The sequence below is a fragment of the Neophocaena asiaeorientalis genome, unplaced genomic scaffold, assembly GCF_003031525.2.
Source record: "Neophocaena asiaeorientalis asiaeorientalis breed wild unplaced genomic scaffold, Neophocaena_asiaeorientalis_V1.1 scaffold302, whole genome shotgun sequence".
Taxonomy (NCBI): domain Eukaryota; kingdom Metazoa; phylum Chordata; class Mammalia; order Artiodactyla; family Phocoenidae; genus Neophocaena; species Neophocaena asiaeorientalis.
The window spans coordinates 2,389,676-2,413,315 of record NW_020174038.1 but is presented as its reverse complement, the minus strand read 5'-3'; the positions used below and the strand labels follow the sequence as shown (position 1 = coordinate 2,413,315).

Sequence of the window (23,640 nt, the reverse complement as noted above, 5' to 3'; positions counted from 1 at the left end):
AGAAACGACGTTGCCTCCGTCACGGCGCGAGAGGGAGGTCAAAGGTCACTCCAGCCATTTCCGCTTCCCGTTCCGGGATCCAGCTTGTAGGAAGGCTTTGCGGTGCGGCGCGTACCCTGGGCCCGTTTCTGGGGTCTAGGGGTCGCCTGAGACTGCCGTTGCAGCCATGGCGGCCTCCACCGCGGCCGGGAAGCAGAGGATCCCCAAAGTGGCAAAGGTAGGCGGCGGCGCGGGGCTTCGTGGAAGGAGGCCTAGGAGAGGGTTTGGCCCCGCCTGAGTGGTGCCCGGGGCGGGAGGCGTGTGGTCCCGGGAGCCGGCCCACCCAGTGCGGGACCGCGGGGGAGCGGGAGGGAAGGGCCAGCCGGTGGGGGGCGGGGGGCGGGGAGACGCACCAGTGTCCGCGGGGCCGTAGTGTGGGGAGGTGTTTTGCGAGGGAAGGAGTGGGGTCCTTCAATACAGACCAGCTGAGCCGGGTAAGCGCTAGGCGCTGGGGGGCTCCTACGAGGGCGGGCGACGAGCAGCCCTCCAGTAAGATACCTTAAGTGTAAAATTGCAACCTTGCAAAGGCTACTGAGGCCGAGTGGAATATGCCGTGGCATCTGGGCTTGTGTGAGGGGTTTCCAGCGTAAACTTTGCTGAGGAAGAGATGGTTAAGCTGACCCTTGAAGGCGGAATAGGAGTTACCCAGCTGAAAGTGGAGGGAATGAGAGTAGATGAGAAGAGCTGTGTGTTGGCATAATTTAAGCAATTAAACAAAATATCTGAAACGCGCTGATATTTCCGTCGGCGGCTAATACTTAGCGAGTGCTTAATATATGTGACAGGCTTTGTTCTAAAACATTTACAGATACTCTCCCTTCAGTCTATTTCTGGAGCCTGTCCTTTACATACCCATGTAGATGACCCCCTGAGATAATGCGTAGAAAGCACATAGCACAGCTTCTGGTAGTTAATGCTCATTAGGTATGAGCCATCGTCATTATCATTATCATCATTCCACACATGGCATTAAATACTTAATATTTCTTATAATTCAGTTCCATAAACTTCTATTGGGCTCCATGGGTCCCATAGAAATATAACATGAGCCACATAGGTAATTGTAAGTTTTCTCATAGCTATGTTAAAACAGGTGACGTGAATTTTAATTTATATATTATATTTAGCTGGTGTAGCCAAGATAGTGTCATTCCAACATGTAAGGAATATAAAAAGTTTAATTAGGTAGTTTATTCTCTTTTTCATATTAAGTCTTCAAAACCCCTTGTGTGTTTTACACTTGCAGCCCAGTTTGGACTCACCAAAAGTGATTCATGGCTGCTGTGTTGGACAGCACAGCTCTGAGACCTCAAGAAGCTTACAGTCTAATGATGGGAACTTACTGAATATGTCTTTGAAATGCCATGAAAAGTCAAACGCAGTTATCCACCTGGGGCAGAAGTTGAAGACTTCTGTAAATAGAGGTTGAAATGCCAGATAAGAAATGGCACACATCTTGATAAAACAAAACCTTTTGTGAGAATTTTACCAAGGCAGCCTCGAAGTTTATTATTACACTATTCTAAAAGGAAAACTTGCTGGTTTTGCTATCTTGTCTCTTGAGGCTTTTACCTATGGCTTTGTAATAGATACCCTGCATAAGATAGAAAATATTTTCTTTACCTTGTTTCATAGAGAAATGGGAGCATGTGATGCAAAGAGGGCATCTTGTAGTAATGTTTATAAAGTTCACATCCAAAAATATGTTCATTTGTTTCTCAAACCTTCTTGCTGAGAGCACTTGCTAAAAATAGAAATGTTTCCTGTCTTAAAAGGTGAAAAACAAAGCCCCAGCTGAGGTGCAGATAACTGCAGAGCAGCTGCTAAGAGAAGCTAAGGAAAGAGAACTTGAGCTTCTTCCACCTCCCCCTCAACAGAAGATCACAGATGAAGAAGAGTTAAATGATTACAAACTGAGGAAGAGGAAGGTGGGTCCATGTGATATCTTTTAGTCTGTTGATGTTGTTAGGAATTTATAGGTCAGAGTTTGAAAAGTTCCTCACTGGTTAGAGAGACTAGAAGCTCAGAAGAGGTGAGTGTTTCTAGCCACATGAATAGTATAACTTCTGGTTACCAGGTGATTGCATTGTGCTAAGCTCTATGAAATATGCCATGAGTTGTCTGTCTTAAAGAAATTAAATCCATCAGAGACAGAATGTTTGGTGCTGAAACAAAGATGAGTGGAAGTTTAACAGGCAGAACAACAGACAGCTGGAGGAGGGGTGGAATTAGCGAGATTGCATTATGTTCTTCTGTCTGTACCGCCTTGTGTGTTAAGAGGTAACACCTGGGATAGAGCTGCGAGAAGACTTGGGGATCTGATCCGACCTTCTCACCCTAGGATGTGGGATCATTTTAAACTGCTAATCTTACTGTATCTACTTATTAGTTATCCTCAATGAACTGTGTATGAAATTCTGAGACATTGAGAGGACTTAAAATAGGTAAAAACGTTTTCTTATTAGGAAAAGTGTAGAGTATATTAAAGTACCAGTTAGTTGTCATGAGCAATAAGAGAAAATATCAACAATTCTACTAATAATTCTTTTTATCTGAAGTTTTTCTCTCTGTTTGCATGTAAGACTTTAAGGAGACACTTGTGACCATAACCTTCTTTAGTAGGTTTCTTATTTCTTGAGGCTTCCAGGATGTAATTTCTCTTAAATAAGAGCAAAATGAATAACCTTCTTAGTACAAAGATCAATAGACAAAAGACGATATCATTTTTAGTTATTTTCCCTTTAATTTGACCCTTTTTGCCTTTTGCCAGACTTTTGAAGATAACATAAGAAAAAACAGGACTGTGATTAGTAACTGGATAAAATATGCACAATGGGAAGAGAGTCTAAAGGAGATTCAAAGGTAAAAATCACTGAGCATGTAATTGTATAAATAAAATTTCATAAATTACCAGATACTAAAACATAGCAAAAGTTAAAGCACGAGTAAAAGCGTGTGTCTCTGGTAATAATTTTCTAAGTGTGTTCCATGGGACCCTAGGGTTCCTTTGAGGGGCATGAGGGCCACTGTGGTAGAACAGTCCTGGGGGGAGCAGTGGAGGCTCTCCAGGGTGGGTCTTGCCATGGGCACACACTTTATAGCCAGAGAAGTGCAGTTCCATCTGCTGTCTCCATATTGGGATTTTTTTTTTTTAAATAAAAATTATTCCACTGAAAACCAGTGGCCAAAAAGATGACATCACAGCCTGAGCCTTCCTGTTGTCCCCTTTTCTGTGTTCTCCCAGCCTGCCACCTGCTCTGGCGGGGCCTGAGCACCTGTCGCTCCCTGGACACATCTTGCCTCCTCAACCTGACATCTGGCTGTTCTCTCTGCCCGCACTGAGCATCCTCCCTACCCATCTTGGCCTCTGGAACTTTTCCCAAGTTCTTACCTACTGCCTGGCCTTTTCCACCAGACGTTTTCATTTCTTTCCTCTCTACTTCCTTGTGCAGACCTTGACTATAACATTTGTCACACTGTGTTGCAATTACACTCATGTCAGTCTTTCTCTGAGTCTTGTTAAGATTCCTGAGAACATCAGATCTTTTCACCTTTTTATGCCCAGAACCTGGCTCATGGTAAACACCTGACAGAATAGCAGAGCATTGCAGATGGTTTCAAATGCTTGCATGTGTGTTGCGTGTACTGTTTCTGATACCCTCCAAATCTTGCTTCTCTAGGGCTCGATCCATATACGAACGTGCTTTGGATGTGGACTATCGAAATATTACACTCTGGCTGAAATATGCAGAAATGGAAATGAAGAATCGCCAGGTCAACCATGCCCGAAATATCTGGGACCGGGCCATAACGACTCTGCCTCGCGTCAACCAGTTCTGGTAAGTTTCTGATCTATTGAAATGGCCTTTTGTAGACTACAAATATCCCCATTTTTGTGTATTTATTTTACTTATAGTTGTAGTCGTATATATATTTAATCTTACATCTTATTTTTTCTTTAAACATACTATCAGTATGTTTTAATGTCCTTTAGTCTGCTAAGTTATAATCTCAATGTATAATAGCTGTGTAATCAAAACAAATTTTGGTTGTAATCTTTTATGCATAAAAATCATCTTGTCAAACTAAGCAACTTTTGAGGAGAAAAATCCTTTTTTCCAATGGTTGATCCTTTTCAGATTTACATTTTAATAAGAAAACATGTTTGACTTAACCTTTAGGGAAGAGAAAGCCCTAAATCTTCTTCATGTTTAACAAAGTTAGAGCTAGAGATTGCCAGAGACTGTTTTTTTCCCTAAGTCATTTTGACCATGACAGATAATTTAGGATGATTTTGTTAAAGGTACAAGTACACGTACATGGAGGAGATGCTGGGGAACATGGCGGGTGCCCGGCAGGTGTTCGAGCGCTGGATGGAGTGGCAGCCAGAGGAGCAGGCCTGGCACTCCTACATCAACTTCGAGCTGAGATACAAAGAGGTGGATCGGGCCCGCACCATTTACGAACGCTATATCCTTTGGACGGGTCTGTGTGGTGCCCTTTTCCCAGGTGCTGCACTCCCGTGGGGCTGTGGTCTGGTTGGGACATGTGGTCATTGATGTTGGCCTAGAAGTCAACATCTGCTGCGTAGACTTCGTTTATATTTTCTAGGGACACAGGTTGGTCAGAAAAAAAGTTTGTGGTCTGGATAATTGAATCTTTTCCAGTGAGACTTTGGTCTGTTTATACTTTGGCATTAACAATGTGGTTCCTTGTGGAAGGTGACATCCTAAGGCCCTGGCCACTGCATTGGGTCCTGGTTTGTTCTGGGGTGTATGTTGGTCATTAGCACTGGTACTGGAGTCGATCTAGAGGGTTACCATTTACTAGCCATGTGACCTCAATGCATCGGGTAACTCCTTGGAGCCTTGGTGTCCTCATCTTTAAAAGGAAGGTAAAAGTTCCCGCTGTGGGCTGACTGTGAAGAGGAGATGGTAACACGGGAAAGCACTCTCAGGAACTTGAAATAGTTGATTCTCCTTTTTCACTGTTCTTGTACTTGTGAATTCTCCTACTTGCTAAAGTTTATTTGTAAACCCAAAATCAGTATTTGTGGTACTTTGGCAGTCATTTGCAGACAAGCCCAGAGTGATGAAAACTGAATCACCCCAAGGCACATGGTCCCAGTTGAGGACAAACAAGACAATCATCTGCCTTCTGTCTCTGCTGTCCTGCAAGGATGACCGGGTCAAGGGATGGCAGGGGCGGTACAGGGGAGAGAGAGACACTTCAGCTCTGGGGCCAGCTGGATGGGGCTGAATCCTTTTTCTGGCACCAGCTGGTGGGCAGCCTCAGGCAAGTCACTTAACACTTCTGAGATTTGTTTTCTCTTTCATAAAGAAAATAGAATCTACCAACATTAGTTGTTTTTAGGATTTAAAATCACAATCTGTGTGAGATGTGTGTGTGTGTGTATATATGTGTGTGTGTGTATTTCCCCTAGGAGCAGTGATTTGGTATTTGCTAGGCAGAATGACTTCATAGAACATAACTACTGCGAGATCCAAGACTCAACTTTATTATGCAATTTTAACATCTTAATTATGACTACTCATTTTGATATTACTAGTTTGACAACAGCATTTATAGCGACTGCTTTGTGCCATGCATTATTCTACGCACTTTACAGATATTGTCCTTTAATCCCCACCACAGTCCTGTGACTCAGGAAATTGCTTCATTCTACAGATGAGGAAACAGGCAGGAGAGGGTCTCTCGGGTAGTGATGGAGATGGGATTTGAACCCAGTAGCCGCTTTAGAGCCTGCACTCTTTACATTGTTGCCCTATTTGAATGTATTACTACTTAAGAAATTAAGGATTTCTTCACGGAAGGTAGATTAAAAATACATACGTCCTGTGAAGAAGTAAATGGTAATTCAGAACTTTCTCTTTACGCTCTGGTTAGAAGTTTTCCTTTTGTGACATGTTTTTTTCTTTCTTCCTTTCTTTTTTTTTAAGATTTTTTTTTTTTTGTCTGCGCCACGAACCTTGCAGAATCTTAGTTGTCCGACCAGGGATTGATCCTGGACCAAGGCAGTGAAAGCGCCAAGTCCTAACCACTGGACTGCTAGGGAACTTCCTTAAGTTTTTATTGGAGTATAGTTGATTTACAGTGTTGTGTTAGTTTCACATGTAGAGCAAAGTGAATCAGTTATACATATATATGTATCCATTCTTTTTCAGATTCTTTTCCCATATAGGTTACCACAGAACATTGAGTAGAGTTCCCTGTGCTATACAGTAGGTCCCTGTTATTTATCTTATATATAGTAGTGTGTATACGTTAATCCCAATCTCCCAGTCGATCACTTCCCCTGACATTTCCCCTTTGGTAACCATAAGTTTGATTTCAAGATCGATGAGTCTGTTTCTCTCTGCAAAAAAATTCATTTGTATCATTTTTTAAATTAAATTCCACATATAAGTGATATATATTTGTCTTTCTCTGCCTGACTTCACTTAGTAAGATAATTTCTAGATTTATCCATGTTACTGCAAATGGCATTATTTCGTTCTTTTTTATGGCTGAGTAGTATTCCATTGTATATATGTACGATATCTCATTTATCCATTCCTTTGTAAATGGACATTTAGGTTGTTTCCATGTCTTCACTATCGTAAATGCTGCTACAATGAACATGGGGTGCACGTATCGTTTCAAATTACAGTTTTCTCCAGATGTATGCTCAGATTGCTGGATCATATGGCAGTTCTATATGTAGTTTGTGTTTTTTTTCAAACATCTTTATTGGAGTATAATTGCTTTACAGTGGTGTGTTAGTTTCTGCTGTATCACAAAGTGAATCAGCTATACGTATACATATATTCCCGTATCCCCTCCCTCTTTTGCCACCAGGGAAGCCCTGTTTGTAGACTTTTTGATGATGACCATTCTGACTGGTGTGAGGTAATACCTCATTGAAGTTTTGATGTGCATTTCTCTAATAATTAGTGATGTTGAGCATCTTTTCAAGTGCATTTTGACCATCTCTCTGTCCTCTTTGGAGAAATGTCTGTTTAGATCTTCTGACCATTTGTTGATTGGATTGTTTGTTTTTTTGATATAGAGCTGCATGAGCTATTTGTATATTTTGGAGATTAATCACTTGTTGGTTGCTTCATTTGCAAATATTTTCTCCCATTCTGTGGGTTGTCTTTTCGTTTTGTTTATGGTTTCCTTTGATGTGCAAGGGCTTTTAAGTTTAATTAGGTCCCATTTATTTTTGTTTTTAATTTCATTACTCTAGGAGGTGGAACCAAAAAGATGTTGCTGCAATTTATGTCAAAGTGTTCTGCCTGTTTTCCTCTCAGAGTATCTGGCTTTACACTTAGTTCTTTAATGTATTTTGAGCTTATTTTTATATATGGTGTTAGGGAGTTTTCTAATTTCATTCTTTTACATGTAACTGTCCAGTTTTCTCAGCACCCCTTATTAAAGAGGGTATCTTTGCTCCATTTTATATTCTGGCCTCTTTTGTCATAGATTAGTTGACCATAGGTGTGTGGGTTTATCGCTGAGCTTTCTATCCTGTTCTCTTGATCTATATTTCTGTTTTTGTGCCAATACCATACTGTTTTGATGACTGTAGCTTTGTAGTATAGTCTGAAGCCAGGGAGCCTAATTCCTCCAACTCTGTTTTTTTTCCTCAAGATTGCCTTGGCTGTTTGGTGTCTTTTGTGTTTCCATACAGATTAAAACTTTTTTTCTTTTAGTTCTGTGAAAAATGCCATTGATAGGGATTGCATTGAATCTCTAGGTTGCCTTGGGTAGTGTAGTAATTTTGACAATGCTGATTCTTCCAATCCAAGAACATGTTATATCTTTCCATCTGTTTGTGTCGTCTTTGATTTCTTTCATTAGCATTTTATAGTTTTCTAAGTACAAGTGTTTTGCCTTCTTACATAATAGGTTTACTCCCAGGTATTTTATTCTTTTTGATGTGATGGTAAATGGGATTGTTTCCTCAATTTCTCTTTCTGATCGTTCGTTGTTAGTGTATAGGAATGCAAGAGATTTCTGTGTATTTTGTATCCTTCAGCTTTACCAGATTGAGCTCTAGTAGTTTTCTGGTAGTATCTTTGGGATTTTCTAAGTATAATATCATGTCGTCTGCAAACAGTGACAGTTTTACTTTCTCTCCAGTTTGGATTCCTTTTATTTTTATTCTCTGATTGCCATGCCTAGGACTTCCAAAACTATGTTGAATAAAAGTGGTGACAGTGGACATCCTTGCCTTGTTCCTGATCTTAGAGGAAATGCTTTCAGTTTTTCACCATTGAGTATGATGTTAGCTGTGGGTTTGTCATATATGGCCTTTATTATGTTGAGGTATGTCCCCTCTGTGCCCACTTTTTGGACAGTTTTTATCATAAATGGGTGTTGAATTTTGTCAGAAGCTTTTTCTGCATCTATTGAGATGATCATATGGTTTTTATTCTTCAGTTAACATGGTGTATCACACTGATTTGCAGATATTGAAGCATCCTTGCATCCCTTGGATAAAGCCTACTTGATCATGGTGTATGATCCTTTTAATGTATTGTTTGATTAGGTTTGCTAGTATTTTGTTGAGGATTTTTGCATCTGTGTTCATTGGTGATATTGACCTGTAATTTTCTTTTTTTGTGGTACCTTTTACTGGTTTTGGTATTGGGATGATGGTGGCCTTGTAGAATGAACTTGGGAGTATTCCTTCCTCTGCAATGTTTTGGAAAAGTTTCAGAAGAATCGGTGTTAACTCTTCTCTAAGTGTTCAGTAGAATTCACCTGTGAAGCCATCTAGTCCTGGACTTTTGTTGGAAGTTTTTAATCACAGTTTCAACTTCAGTACTTGAGATTGGTCGGTTCATGTTTTCTGTTTCTTCCTGGTTCAGTCTTGGAAGGTTGTATCTTTCTAAGAATTTGCTAAGAATTTGTCCATTTCTTCTAGGTTGTCCATTTTATTGGCGTATGGTTGCTTTAGTAGTCTCTTATGATCTTTGGTTTTTCGGTGGTGTCAGTTGTACCTTCTTTTTCATTTCTAATTTTATTGATTTGAGGCGTCTCCCTTTTTTTTCTTGATGAGTCTGGCTAAAGGTTTATCAGTTTTGTTTATCTTTTCAAAGAACCAGCTTTTCATTGATTTTTTTTTCCTATTGTTTTTCTCTATTTCATTTATTTCTGCTCTGAACTTGATGATTACTTTTCTTCTACTAACTTTGGGGGTTTTGTTGTTCTTCTTTCTCTTGTTGCTTTAGGTGTAAGGTTAGGTTGTTTACTTGAGATTTTTCTTGTTTTCTGACGTAAGATTGTATTGCTGTAAACTTCCCTCTTAGAACTGCTTTTGCTGCATCCAGTAGGTTTTGGACTGTTGTGTTTTTGTTGTCATTTGTTTCTGGGCATTTTATGATTTCCTCTTTGAGTTCTTCAGTGATCCCTTGGTTGTTTAGTAACATTGTTCAGCTTCCAAGTGTTTGTGTTTTTTAGTTTTTTTCCTGTAATTGATTTCTAATCTCACAGCGTTGTGGTTAGAAAAGATGCTAGATATGATCTCAATTTTCTTAAATTTACCGAGGCTTGACTTGTGGCCCAATATGTGATCTATCCTGGAGAATGTTCCATATGCACTTGAAGAAAGTGTATTCTGCTGCTTTCGAATGGAATGTTCTGTAAATATCAATTAGGTCTATCTGGTCTAATGTGTCATTTAAAGGCCTGTGTTTCCTGATTGATTTTCTGTCTGGATGATCTGTCCATTGATGAAAGTGGGGTGTTGAAGTCCCCCACTATTATTGTGTTACTGTCGATTTCCCCTTTTATGGCTGTTAGCATTTGCCTTATGTATCGAGGTGCTCCTATGTTGGGTGCATCTATATTTACAATTGTTACATCTTCTTGAATTGATCCCTTGATCATTATGTAGTGTCTTTCCTTGTCTCTTGTAAAAGTCTTTATTTTAAAGGCTGTTTTGTCTGACATGAGTATTGCTACTCCAGCTTTGATTTCCATTTGCATGGAATACCTTTTTCCATGCCCTCACTTTCAGTCTGTGTCCCTAGATCTGAAGTGGGTCTCTTGTAGACAGCATATATATGGGTCTTGTTTTTGTATCCATTTAGCCAGTCTGTGTCCTTTGATTGGAGCATTTAATCTGTTTACATTTAAGGTAGTTATCGATATGTATGTCCTTATTGCCATTTCCTTAATTGTTTTGGATTTGTTTTTGTAGGTCTTTTTTCTTCCCTTCCTCTTTTGTTCTCTTGTCTTGTGATTTGATGACTGTCTTTAGTGTTGTGTTTGGATTGCTTTTGTGTGTGTGTATGTGTGTGTGTATCTATTGTAGTTTTTTGGTTTGCAGGTTCCATGAGGTTCTGATATAGCAGTCTATGTATATATATATATAAGGTTGTTTTAAGTTGCTCGTCTCTTAATTTCAAGTGCATTTCCCATTTCCTGCATTTGTATTCTCCTCTTCTCACGGTCGCTGGTTTTGATAATGTGTGTGGATAATTTCCTGCCTTTACTTTATGTTTGCCTTTACCAGTGAGCTTTCCCATTTCTTGTTTCTAGTCGTGGCCTTTTCTTTTCCACCTAAAGAAGTACCTTTAGCATTTGTTGTAAAGCTGGTTTGGTGGTGCTGCATTCTCTTAGCTTTCGCTTGTCTGTAAATCTTTTGATTTCTCCATTGAATCTGAATGAGAGCCTTGCTGGGTAGAGTATTCTTGGTTGTACGTTTTTCCCTTTCATCACTTTAAATATATGGTGCCACGCCATTTTGGCCTGCAGTTTCAGCTGAAAAATCAGCTGATAACCTCATGGGGATTCTCTTGTATGTTATTTGTTGCTTTTCCCTTGTTGCTTTGATATTTTTTCTTTGTATTTAATTTTTCTCACTTTGATTAATATGTGTCTTGGGGGCTTCCCTGGTGGCGCAGTGGTTGAGAATCCACCTGCCAATGCAGCGGACACGGGTTCGTGCCCCGGTCCAGGAGGATCCCACATGCTGCAGAGCAGCTGGGTCTGTGAGCCATGGCCGCTGGGCCTGCGTGTCCAGAGCCTGTGCTCCACAACGGGAGAAGCTACAACAGTGAGAGGACCGCATACCGCAAAAAAACAAAACAAAACAATAATATGTGTCTTGGCCTGTTCCTCCTTGGGTTCAGGTTGGAGTGGGCTGGGCCAGGAATTGGGGTGTTCAAGCCCACCCACGTGGGAGTCCTTCCCAGTGCATGTGGAGGCAGGGCCTGGTACATGGAGAAGGAGGCTGCAATGGCAGCCCCAGCTTCCTCCATAAACGTTCCTGGTTGCCGGAGCTCCACACTCCTGTCCCTCCAGGCTGTCTCTGTGCCGCCAACGGCAGTCTTCTACCCGGGTCTGCTCTCCAACGCCACGTTCCAGCACCCATCCCCTTCTGCACCAGCAGACACACACCTCAGGTTGGGGTGTGCAGGGCTGAGGCAGGGACCATCTGTGTAGGTCACACTCTGTCCTGCCTGCCACAGACCAGTTGCTGTGCTCTTCTGCAAGCCCCTGAAGCTCCCCTTCTGTCCCAGCTATCTCCCCACCAGGGAGGGGGCTTCCCTTGGCACGGGAGCCTCCCCACTCCTTAAGCTCCCCCAAAGGGGCGCAGGTCCCATCCCCCTTCCTCTTCTTTTTGTTTCTTTTGTCCTACCTGGTTACGCAGGGATCTTTCTTGCCCTTTCAGGTGTCTGAGGTCCTCTGCAAGTGTTCAGCAGGTGCTCTGTGAGAACTGTTCCATTTGTAGATGTATTCTTAATGTATTTGTGGGGTGAGGTGAGCTCCATGTACTCCTATTCAGCTATCTTGACTCCTCCCACATGTTTTTTTTGCTTAATCAGTAATTCAAATATTAATGTTATTGAGCAGATACTACAAAAAGTGCCATTTGTTGAGCACATTCTTTTGGCCTGAAATTGCTAAGAGCTTTACACACATTTTTCTCATTTAAAGTTGGCAATCATCAAATGAGGTTGGTTGGTATTATTTTCCTCTATTTATAGATAAAACTGAGGCTTAGATAAGATTAATGACTTGTCCAGATCACGTGGCTAGTCATAGGCTTCAGCTTTTTCGTGGATCCAAACTCCTGTTTGTACCACTCCTGAAATACTGAATAAGAATTGGAGGAGGCCACACAAACAAGACATGGCCTCTTGGGTGGTCACAGGTTAGTGGGTCTCCACCTTTGTACATGTGTTATCACCCCTGTAGCCACCCGTAGTGTGTGGTGTTGAGGTTCTGGGTTTGGGTTTTTGTTTTCTAAACCACGTTGTTCTGCCTGGTTTTTCTTTAATCCCGCTCACTTGTTCTTGTGCACCCTGATGTGAAGAACTGGATCAAGTACGCCCGCTTTGAAGAAAAGCACGGTTACTTTGCCCATGCGCGGAAGGTGTATGAGAGAGCTGTCGAATTCTTTGGGGATGAACATATGGATGAACACCTTTATGTTGCCTTTGCCAAATTTGAGGAAAATCAGAAAGAAGTAAGTAAACTTAAAGGAACTTGATTATGTTGCAAAACAGCTTAGAAAAGATTACTTTTTGTGCATATTGAGTTCATTTACATTTTCTTATTCACTTATCCTTGGAGAAAATGCTTTCAAAATATGAAACCGTGATTTGTCAAGGGAAACAGCACATATCTGGCTAAGCTGCAGACTGGGAGTGCGTGATTGTGGGTTATATTATAACTGTCTTCATTTTGTTGTGCTCTGCTTCAAAATTAAGTCTTTAAACCTAAATGAGAATATCATCTGTAAACTGAGAGTCATTTGATACTCTGATTAAAGGGCTTTACAGGTAATGAACCTGGGAAACAAAAAGCCCCAGAGCCTTCAGTAAGAGAACAGAATATGAAATGGAAACGGAGATTGTCCCACGAGAAGTCAGTTATTTTCTCCCATAGTATGTATGGGAAATAATCCTGAAATGTAGCTCAGATAATACAGGATGGGGAGGGGTTGGCTGGGATCTGAATGCAGGGTCTTGCACAGGTCCCAGAGGTGAGTTCAGATTCTGTCCTCAGGCCGGTGGGAAGTGTGGAGGGTCTTAAGCAGGAAGTGGTCGGATGTCATCTGTGCTGTGAGGGGAGCCTCTGGCTGGTTCATGCAGAGTGTATTGGGAGGAGGGCGGCAGAGTGGGCATGGGGGCGCTTTTCATATGGACCAGGGAGAAATGGAGGTGGCTTGGCAGAGGCCTGGGGAGAAGTGAAGGGCTGTGTTGAGGAGGTAGAAACGGCTGGGCTGTGGAAGCAGCCAGTGTGAGGAATGCAGGAGAGAGGAGTTGGGGAGGCCCCTGATAGAGCAGGTGTGTGATCAGGGTGGTGGGTGTGACTGCCCAGGACGGGGAGTCTGACAACGACCCAGCTGGTCAGGAGGAGTGAGCTTGGGTGAGTCTGAGATGCATGGATGACATCGAGCTGGCAGCGTTAGGTACACTGTTAAATGTGGGGCTCAGAAGAGAGTGTCAGTCCATCCTGGCTGAAAGTACCTCAACAAAAGGGAGAAGAAAAGTCGTACTTTGGACATTTTGAGGCCTCATAATCTAACTTACAAGTAATGTTTTATGTCATAATTACTTTTCAAGTTGTGGCTAGAGTGAGAATACTGTGTTCTGGAAGATAATCATCCTGTCTGCTTTCAGTTTGAGAGGGTACGAGTGATCTATAAGTACGCCCTGGATCGAATCTCAAAGCAGGAAGCCCAGGAACTCTTTAAAAATTACACCATCTTTGAGAAGAAGTTTGGTGACAGGCGGGGCATTGAAGACATCATCGTGAGCAAACGGAGGTTCCAGTACGAGGAGGAGGTGAAGGTGAGCACTGGCAGTGAGTGGTTGTGCTGGCAGGGACCTGCTGGCTAGTCCTGGGCCACAGCATCGCTCTCCATCCAGTGTGTGCAGTAAATTGGCATTCCAGATGGGGAGGTAAACGGGGCTGGTAGAAAAGGCAAGCAGACAGCGCTTGGATTTGCTCTGCCACTCGCATGTTGGAAGTCACTTTGTTGGTTGCTGATTATACACAAAGAACTTGAGCAAAAGCAATCTGAAATCCATTTGAGCTCATTTTTTAAAGAAGATGGAAGAGTCAGAGATTGATCGAAAAAACCCATTTTTATACATTACCTTTTGGCTTAATTGCTTGAACAAAAGACATATTGTAGTTAGGGTTCCATTCTCATCTCTGTCTGTAATGTACTATTTTGATTTGAATTCAAAGGTAGTAGTGTTTTCCTTTACTGCTCTGCTCTGTATTTTAAAATACTTCTGCTTGGCCAAATTAATTAAGATATCTCCAAACAAAGGACTAAGTCTGGTATTAAATGGGGTCAGCAAGATACGTTCAAGACATATTGCCGTTAATTGAAAAGGCAGGTTTTGCAGTTGTGAGCATGGTATAATTCCATTGTAATTTTAAATCTAGGCATAGTGCTATGGAGTCACATATATAAACAAAGACACATTAAAAAAATAGATGTCTATTTTCATAGCTATAGATACTGGGAGGTTTACAGAATCAATAGGAAGCTGGAGGAGCAGACTTGGATAATGGGCGGGAATCAGGGCAGTTGCAGAAAGTCCTGGAGCAGGAGATGAGACAGTCACATTTCAGTCTGGCCAGGGATGACTGACCCACCAATGGATACTACTTCCAGAAACCAGTTCTTAGTGTGCTTCATCTCCACGTCACCCACTCGTGTGCACCAGACCCTCAAGCAGGGGTCCTTACTCAGCCAAGTGCGGTGGCTGCTGGGGTGGGAAGACGGGGAGCTGGCACCCTTCACCTCTGTGGAGGAGAGGCATCCAGGGCACCACCAGAGCAGAGGTCTACTCTGATTACCATTTGCTGCTTCATTAAAAAAAAGGAAAAAACATCAATTGTTATTGATCTTTATGTATTTGTCTCTAAGTCATTTTTCCACTTACACCTTCTTGAAAAAAAAATGAAAAATTGGTATAGTCCAAAAAAATAAGCTGTTGTAGATAAAAGGGGCTTTGCTGAGGGAACCTCTGGCTAATAGTCTGTCTTCTATAGTCCTTTTCCTTTTCTATTATAGAACCTCAAGAATGGTATTTTTAAATGAAATAGCCTGTAAAGTCTAGAAAAAAGTTGCTAGAGTACAGAAAGTCAGTCTGCTGCCTTCTTTCAGCTCACATAGTCCCGCAGGTGCAGCTCTGGGTTTGGTTTCTAATTATTAACCTTATCTTTCTAGGCTAACCCGCACAACTACGATGCATGGTTCGATTACTTGCGCTTGGTCGAAAGCGACGCAGAGGCAGAGACAGTGCGGGAAGTCTATGAGCGAGCCATCGCCAACGTGCCGCCTGTGCAGGAGAAGAGGCACTGGAAGCGCTACATCTACCTGTGGATCAACTACGCCCTCTACGAGGAGCTGGAGGCGAAGGTGCAGAGCCTAGTCCTGGGGTGGCTGGGGGCGGGCTCCTTCCCCTGCGCGTTGGCCCTGCTAGCGCGGCTGGGAACTGATACCACATTTTATAAGGTTGTTTGTTTTTTGGGGTTTTTTTGGCTGCGTTGGGTCTTCGTTGCTGCACGCGGGCTTTCTCTAGTTGTAGGGAGCGGGGGCTACTCTTCGTTGCAGTGCACGGGCTTCTCATTGCGGTGGCTTCTGTTGTTGTGGAGCATGGGCTCTAGGTGCGTGGGCTTCAGTAGTTGTGGCTTGTGGGCTCAGTAGTTGTGGCTCGTGGGCTCAGTAGTTGCGGTACACAGGCTTCAGTAGTTGTGGCTCATGGGCTCTAGGTGCGCAGGTTCAGTAGTTGTGGTGCACGGGCTTAGTTGCTCTGCGGCATGTGGGATCCTCCTGGACCAGGGATCAAACCCACGTCCCCTGCGTTGGCAGGCGGGTTCTTAACCACTATGCCACCAGGGAAGTCCCCTCTGCCACGTTTTAAACTCTGTACACCTGTAGTGGACATAGGTGAGGTGGTTTTTAGTTTTGCTGTATTTTTTTTAAACCTTGAGCTGCAACAAGATTATTACTTGGAACTTGAAAGGGAACAATGAACTAGCCCTTAGTTTCATTATCTATAGTTTCCTGGGTTTTCTCCTGAAGAGGGATCCCAGCTGGATTGCACATTCTTACTTTTAGCAAATTTTCAGAAGTTGGTTGTGTGTAAGTTAATAGGAAAAGGTTAACTTTCTGCTGCTGATCCGAGACTGTAGAACATCTTTGTTTCTGCCGTCAGGCAAAAGAGTTTGAGGGCTGTATTGTGGGTGATTCTGTGATCAAAGTTTGATGGCCAGAGGCAGTTCAATTTTGATCATAAATGCAATCAGGGTTTGAAAATAACTTGTAGGAACATAGTCAATGTTAGGGGTGTATATTTTTATTAGTAATAGTAAAATTAGTATTAGTAATAGACGTAAATATTTTGTGCAAATTTCTTACCCTAATGCAGGATCCGGAGAGGACAAGACAAGTTTACCAAGCCTCTTTGGAACTCATTCCTCATAAAAAGGTATGTTTGCTCTAAATGTTCTGTTCCAGACACATCAAACTCCTGCATCTGTTACTTGTGAAATAATTCAGTGAAATCATATTTATTGATTGGCTCTTCCCTGTGCTAGGCTCTGTGGAAAACATAAATAAGAATAAGATACACTCTTTGCCTCTGAAAACAGCTTACAGTCTAGTTGAGCAGGCAGCCTGTGTTAAGTGACCAATGACTGGTGCATATGCTAATGGAGAAATTCCAGGAGGATGGTAATCAGAAGAGACTGAGCTCAGCATGAGAGGGGACAGCCAACCGGCTGCTGGCACCTGTGTGGTCGTCCGCAGGCGCAGGGAACACGCGTGTTCTGGGGATGGTTGACACATGATCTCTATGTATTTCCCAGCATGAGAGACAGAGGTGTTGACCGAGTTGCCTTCTAGAATAGAGGGCCATGTTCTGCCTGATCACAGCACACCCACAAACAAAGCTGCCTCTCAGTAGGGGCTGCAGAGCCCTGCATTATAGTGAAGTGCCTAGATTACTGTTCCTAATTTCTGTCAAATATTGTCTTCTTAGCTTATAAATGAAAAGATATGTACGTCCTAGCTCTGTAGCTTTAGAGAAGTTCGTCTGTGGCCCTTGTTAATTTAAATTTAACTTACGTGAGTTTTTGTGCTTTTGTTTTCTAGTTCACATTTGCCAAAATGTGGTTACTGTATGCACAGTTTGAAATAAGACAGAAAAATTTACCATTTGCCAGAAGAGCTTTGGTGAGTAAAGAAAGGCTCAAGATGCATCATTAAGTCCTTCGAGAAGGAAATTAAAATCTTAAGGCTTACAGGTTATGTAATTCCTCTTGAGAAGGCAGCAGAAATACTGTGCCTTTATAACCTGAGACTTGTTCGAAAGCACGGCCTTTGAAGAAAGATTGGGTGATGATGCTTAAGTTATTCTGTGTCAACATTGGACAGTTAGAGATCTTTCAGATCTCTAAGAAAGATCTTGCCAGATCTTTCCTCCGGCTAGAGACATCGAATCTTAGATCTTTAGTATTCTCATCCTGTACAAGATTTTTGGTGTATTAAGTGCACCTTCCTCTTAACAAGTGTTCTAAAATTTCTTAATAGGATCAGATGCAGCTATCCTTCTGGTAAGCTACTCTCACCCTGGCTGTGGGCAGCAGGGTTCGTCCCTTGATTATCCTTTTACTCATGGGAGGTGTTGTCCATCTGACATCCGCATTCACTAGGACATCCTGAGAAACCAGGTGAAATTCAAAATAGTTTTCTGAACAGTTCTGGAACACTATATCTCTTGCAAAGCAGGCCGACTTGACAGCTGAGTGAATTGGAGGGTTTCCTTTGGTCTCTGTCGAGCCAGTTTGAGCAGTGCGTTACTGCAGAGGGAGAGGGTGGTGCGCCGTGTTGATGTGCCAAGGCTGTTGCTCAGCAGAGAACAGCTTCTAGGCCAGGCTGAGGATGTCTGCACAAGTCAGACCCACTCAGACGTCACAGCGGTCGGTTATCTTTTTTTCCAGGGAACTTCCATAGGCAAGTGTCCGAAGAACAAGTTATTTAAAGGTTACATAGAACTGGAGCTACAGCTTCGAGAATTTGACAGATGCCGGAAGCTTTATGAAAAGTTCCTGGAATTTGGGCCTGAAAATTGTACCTCTTGGATTAAATTTGCAGAATTAGAGACAATCCTTGGCGATATCGAGAGAGCCCGGGCCATCTACGAGTTAGCCATCAGTCAGCCACGCTTGGACATGCCGGAGGTGAGGCCCGCGGGGTGACTGTGGCTTTATCTTAGACGCTTGCCCAGTGTTACCTCAGATGACCTTGTGAATATGTGTGCCTCTTAGAGCATAAAGACCATCTCACCTATAGTCTTTTTCACTCAGATTAGGACTTCCTGTTTTGGAGACAGGAAGGCGGGGGAAGCAGCCCTCTCTAGTCGGGTAGCACAGCACAACACAGCCCCACTGTGACGCCAGGATGAATTGGGATCTTATGGGTGGGATCTTCCTCCCTTTCTCTTAACAGAAGGCTAGAGAGGATGAGCCAGGGCAGCGCAGTCAAGGCCACCTGGAGAACAAGGGAGGTAAAGGTTGAGACTGCACAGCCCCGGATCCCTCTGGTGCAGTTTTGCCTGGATTAGGCTCTCACTAAACCAGCATGTTCCTGGAGGTACCACTGCCCCTGTCCAGGCCGGCCTGGCTGGCCACAGGGCCTGAAATCATCCCGTCAGGATCTAAGCTTGAGGCGCAAGGTGGCACCAAACAACAGCTAGGACAGCGTGAACCTCTCAGGAACCACTGAGCTCGCTCAGTGACTCTTGCTCTGGTGTGACCCTGCACTGAGCGGTTCACCAGGCCCTGCTGACTGCACTGGGCAGGGCTCTGTGTGTCACTGGTCCCATCACTTGGCCTCAGCCGCTCCACAGACTGCGGCCTCCAGGCGTCTGGGCCACATCTTCCTGGTCCCTGTGCCCTGACGGGCTGTGCCAGGTGGGTGGGCAGCTGTGCCCTGGATGCTTGTTGAGTTGGACTCAGGCATATCAGGGAACTTAGAGTGGAGACAAAAACGGTGTGCACTGGCTGATCCAGGCCTGTTTTCTCCCCGCAAGTCCATGGTTTGTGGCAGCCTCATGACAGTGCCTGGGAGGTTTGGCAAGTTACCCTGCTCTTTTGATAAGTCCAGAAGAGAATCCAAAAGTGAACCCAAGGTCTTTTTTCTCATAATGTAGACACTTAGCCAAATTTTGGCCAGTCTGTAAACACCAGTATTATTTCTTGTATCCACATACAGTCTGTTCCTTAATTGGTCATGAAAGTTCTAGGTTCCTAGATTTCCTAGGTTAGAATGCTAGTTAGGCTGTACTTTGGATAGGGGCATGTTGCTTCTTAAATGTCAAGACTGACCTATGAAGTTATCTTTCTTAGGTGCTTTGGAAATCATATATTGATTTTGAAATTGAGCAGGAAGAAACTGAAAGAACACGAAATCTTTACCGACGATTGCTTCAACGGACACAACATGTCAAGGTATCCTGTGCTTTGTGGGTTATCTTTAATTTTGCTTGAATCAGCAGTCCGGAAGAAATAGTGTATTTCTATATTTTAAGTGTGTGGGATTTTTTAGTATATTTATTTTATATGATTTCCTTTTACAGAGAGCTTGTGAGTCTCAGAGGACTTTGGAATGTTAAGCTTATACCAGGTCAATATTTATACTGCGTGTAAATAACTTGGATATCGTAGGGTTGAATAAAAAATTAAACTTCAGGATTTTGAGACTATTTCAGACACCTAATTGGATGTAGAAGCAGACTGCTTCACCATTACTATATAGAAGCATCTAGTCAGTCTGTTGTATTGAAATACTAGAGATGAACACGTTACTATGCTCAGATGTCACTAACAAGAAATTAGCTTTATTATTACATTATTGTTTTCTGGGTGACATGGTTAATTTGGTTCTTTAATAATATTTTTTAAGGTATGGATCAGTTTTGCACAGTTTGAGTTGTCCTCAGGGAAGGAAGGAAGTTTGGCTAAATGCAGACAAATTTATGAAGAGGCTAACAAAACCATGCGAAACTGTGAAGAAAAGGAAGAGAGACTTATGTTGCTGGAATCTTGGCGAAGCTTTGAAGATGAATTTGGAACAGTATCAGATAAGGAGAGAGTAGACCAACTCATGCCAGAGAAAGTCAAGAAGAGAAGAAAGGTCCAAGCTGATGATGGGGTAAGAACTGAGCCCCTGAGCTGGTCCTTTCCTGCCAGCTGAGCAGAAATGCACCCGACTTTGAAATACATACTTTGAAGTGGCACGTATACAATCTGAGAAAGGGGGTTGACAGCTGGAGGAGGAGACAGTCACAGTCTGGCTACCATGGCAACACAGCAGGGTGTATGGTCCACCCAGGGCTGGAGAACGGTGGGGGGTGGGGGTTGGCAAAGGTTCTTCCTGGTGCTTGGTTCCAGAAACTGCATGAAATGTATTTCCGGAGCATTAAGCAGGAGGTCAAGGTGGAGGCTTTGTAGGCTGTAGTAAAGCTCTTGACACAGTTGGTGTCTCCTGCGGGTTGATTTGAGGGGCTTTGTTGGAGGAGGGTCTGTTGGGAGGCTATTGTAAGCAAAGCAAGGTGGTGTTGGGAGCTGGGACCAGGGCGACCTTTAGGAAGTGAAATCAGTGCCCGATTGGAGGCGGGATTCAAAGGCAGGGTGTCAGGATAATCACAGATTTATGGCTTTCACTATTGGGTAAATACTAAGTAAATCTTTAAAAATTTAAAGACTCACACATAAGACTGCAAGATGGGGTTGAAGACACTGACTGTCTTTTCGATTGACCATACAGGAGCTATGCTTAGATTTTTAGGGCATTTTCCACCAGGTTGTAGCTCTCAGTGAGCTACAGCTGCAGCAACACCCATCCAACAGCAATTGCTCCCACTCTACCAGGCCAGGCCCTTCTAATTTCTCTTTGAAAATTCTGCTTTCCAAGTAGACTTTGATGTTGTTTTGCACAATGAAGGTAAGTTGAATTTGAACCCTGGGTTTCCCAGTGAGAATTCTCCACTTTAACTGAAATGTATTCTAGCCATGTGTTAGCTTATCTTTTAACTGTTTTACTTTTTTCCTGTAGTCGGATGCAGGCTGGGAAGAATACTATGATTACATCTTTCCGGAAGATGCTGCCAACCAGCCCAACCTCAAGCTCCTGGCCATGGCCAAACTGTGGAAGAAACAGCAGCAGGAGAAGGAGCCTGGCGAGGAAGACCCAGATGTGGACGCTGCCGAGCAGGAGTCCGGGCCTTCCTGTTCCTGTTGAGAGATGTTTTATTATTTTTATAGATTTATAGTTTGGAACTCTTGCAACTCCTGTAAGTTTTTGGATATTTCACCAGTGATGAATCGATGGGAATCTTTGGCAGCTACTTTTGAATTATTTTTAAAAGGTTCTTGGGTTAGTTACGGGTGGGTTGCAAGTAAAGGAATCTTTTTAACTGTTGGATTTCTCTGTCTGAGTCTCAACATTTTGTGTTGTCCTAATGCATCATGCATTAGGAAATCCTTAAGGTAACACTTAGCGTGTCTTTTAGATCGAACTCAAAATTTTGAAAGAGTCTTTTTTTAGAAGTTCTTAGTTACATTTCACAGTAACTTTTCAGGTGAAGTTTTCTCATGCTTGCCTTCTTCATAAAGATGTTTTATGCATTCATCTGAATTCTGTAACTTATTCACATCTTAAGAGTCACACTGACTTGAGTTCCATTCCCAGCTCTGCCATTTGGTGATACATAACGTCTATTTTCAGTTCCTTCACTCATAAAATGGGCTTTTGCCAGCTCATTTTGAAGATTAAGTTAGAAAGGGAGTACTCCTGGCACAGAGTAAGTGCTCAATAAAATGTTCATTCCTGGCCACTTTCTTAAATAATGTTCATTCCTTGTGGAATTGAATGTGCTTAGATTAACTTCTAAATAGCTATACCTTCTTAATGGCCATTTATACTAAGTGTTTTTGAAAACACCAGTTAGAAAATAATTTCCAGTTACTGTATTACTGAACAAGGTCTTTTTTTTTTTTTTTACCAAAAACATTTTAGTTGAATTTCAGTTATGCTGTAATCAGTCTCCCAAACTGGTTGAGCTCTGCAGTGGCTTGTTTAAAGAATAGTAATGTAAGAGCTGTGAAAAACAATGTCCCATGCTCCAGTGAGTTTGGGAAACCCTAGGTTAAGGGTTAAGCCTTGTTGACAAATCTCTTCATAGTTAGGCTTCTCAGGGCCCTTGATAACATTCCCTATACATTGTGAATCCCCAGGTGCAATGCTGGCTGTGTTTCCCAAACTTAATGGACAAGGGAATCATCTCTACCTAGAGCACCAGTAAATGTTGCCGGGCGTGCTGCAGTAGACTGTCTACCTGTAAAACCTGACACGTTCAACTTAGCCTCGACTTAGAACGTGAAAAACAGCTGAGGTAACTATATGCTAAGTCATGAAACAAAGCAGCACAAGATGATAATGTACTTGCTGCTTATATTCTCAGGCAAAAAATACTTGCCTTAATTAACTCATCTGAGAGATTGTTTCCTTTAATCCAGCCTGTATTTCTCAAGCCTTTTTTTTTGTTGTTGTTCACTACACAAGCTGTTTGACTAGAACTGTATATTTGTGTTTTTTTCACCTATAAGGCCGATTAGCAAATATATTGTTTGCAAATTTATTATTACATTTTCAAGTGTATTATTCACCCAAGGGAATAAAAGCTAATCAATACAGTGTTAAATTGTATCTTGAAAATTGGGGGCAGAAGGAAATAGGACTAGCAGGTGAAAGCAACCTACTCCTAGCCTCGCTACTTCAGTCACCTGACCAGCTTCAGCTGCTGGGATCATAGGCTCTGACTGTTGAGTTCCAAGGTCTGTCCAGTCAGGGAAGAGGAGCACTCCTCTGAGTTGGCTAAGTGCACAGGGCCACGGGGTGAGATGAAAACAGGCCAGATGCTACTCTAAGTGATTAATCATAATCACGTTCTGTTTCGCACGTTCTGTGTCGCATGTGTGTGTCAGGAAAAAAACTAGCAGTCAGGTTCTCATGTAAACTCCTAAGGCCACTTTCGGGCAGGTAATGTGCCAGTGTGAAATGCATGAAAGAAAAAATTACTCTCCTGGGAGAACCTCACTTCTCTCTCACCCTCAACTCCACCAAAATAAGTCCTTACAAAAGTAACAGGGCTTTAATAATCATTTCTGTGATTTATTTCGTTTTCTTTAGCTACTGTTACTGGATATTTTCAGATACTGCATGCGATGAAAACTACACATGAAAATATGTGGTTAGCCTGTGATCTAATTACGTGGCCTTTCTTTGGGAATTAGGTTCTTTTTTCCCTTTATTTTAGCATCTTTTTGTATTTTGTTGAAAGGATTTAAGCAAAGCACTGTGAGACTAGACAAAGAAAAGACCTGAGACCAGCAGTATGGAAACAATTATCTGGGAAGAACTTTGCAATAAGAAGGACGCTTAAGTGTGCTGGGCAGGGACTGTCCAAGTAAGCAATTAAACAATGCTTTGTATATAAATGAAAAATTTAAGGGAAACAACATACCCTAAATGATGACCTCTTCAATCCTGAT

At 42.5% G+C, this 23,640-nt stretch overlaps 1 protein-coding gene across 2 annotated transcripts; it reads left to right on the top strand.

Annotated features, from left to right (window-relative positions):
- The first annotated feature begins 78 nt into the window (after window positions 1–78).
- CRNKL1 (crooked neck pre-mRNA splicing factor 1) lies at window positions 79–22,790 on the top strand. Of its 2 annotated transcripts, XR_003004325.1 has the most exons (15): window positions 79–217; window positions 1,815–1,967; window positions 2,810–2,901; window positions 3,720–3,878; window positions 4,343–4,509; window positions 12,345–12,523; window positions 13,683–13,853; window positions 15,251–15,442; window positions 16,455–16,514; window positions 17,180–17,260; window positions 18,028–18,267; window positions 19,435–19,536; window positions 19,991–20,239; window positions 21,143–21,380; window positions 22,324–22,790. XR_003004325.1 is itself a non-coding variant. In XM_024753695.1 (14 exons), exons 1-14 carry the CDS (start codon window positions 167–169, stop codon window positions 21,326–21,328), a joined length of 2,082 nt encoding a protein of 693 aa, XP_024609463.1. In that variant the 5' UTR covers window positions 79–166; the 3' UTR covers window positions 21,329–22,790. The 2 variants fall into 2 exon arrangements, 1 of the variants encoding a protein (XP_024609463.1); XM_024753695.1 differs by having other exon boundaries at window positions 21,143–22,790.
- The last annotated feature ends 850 nt before the right edge of the window (window positions 22,791–23,640 follow it).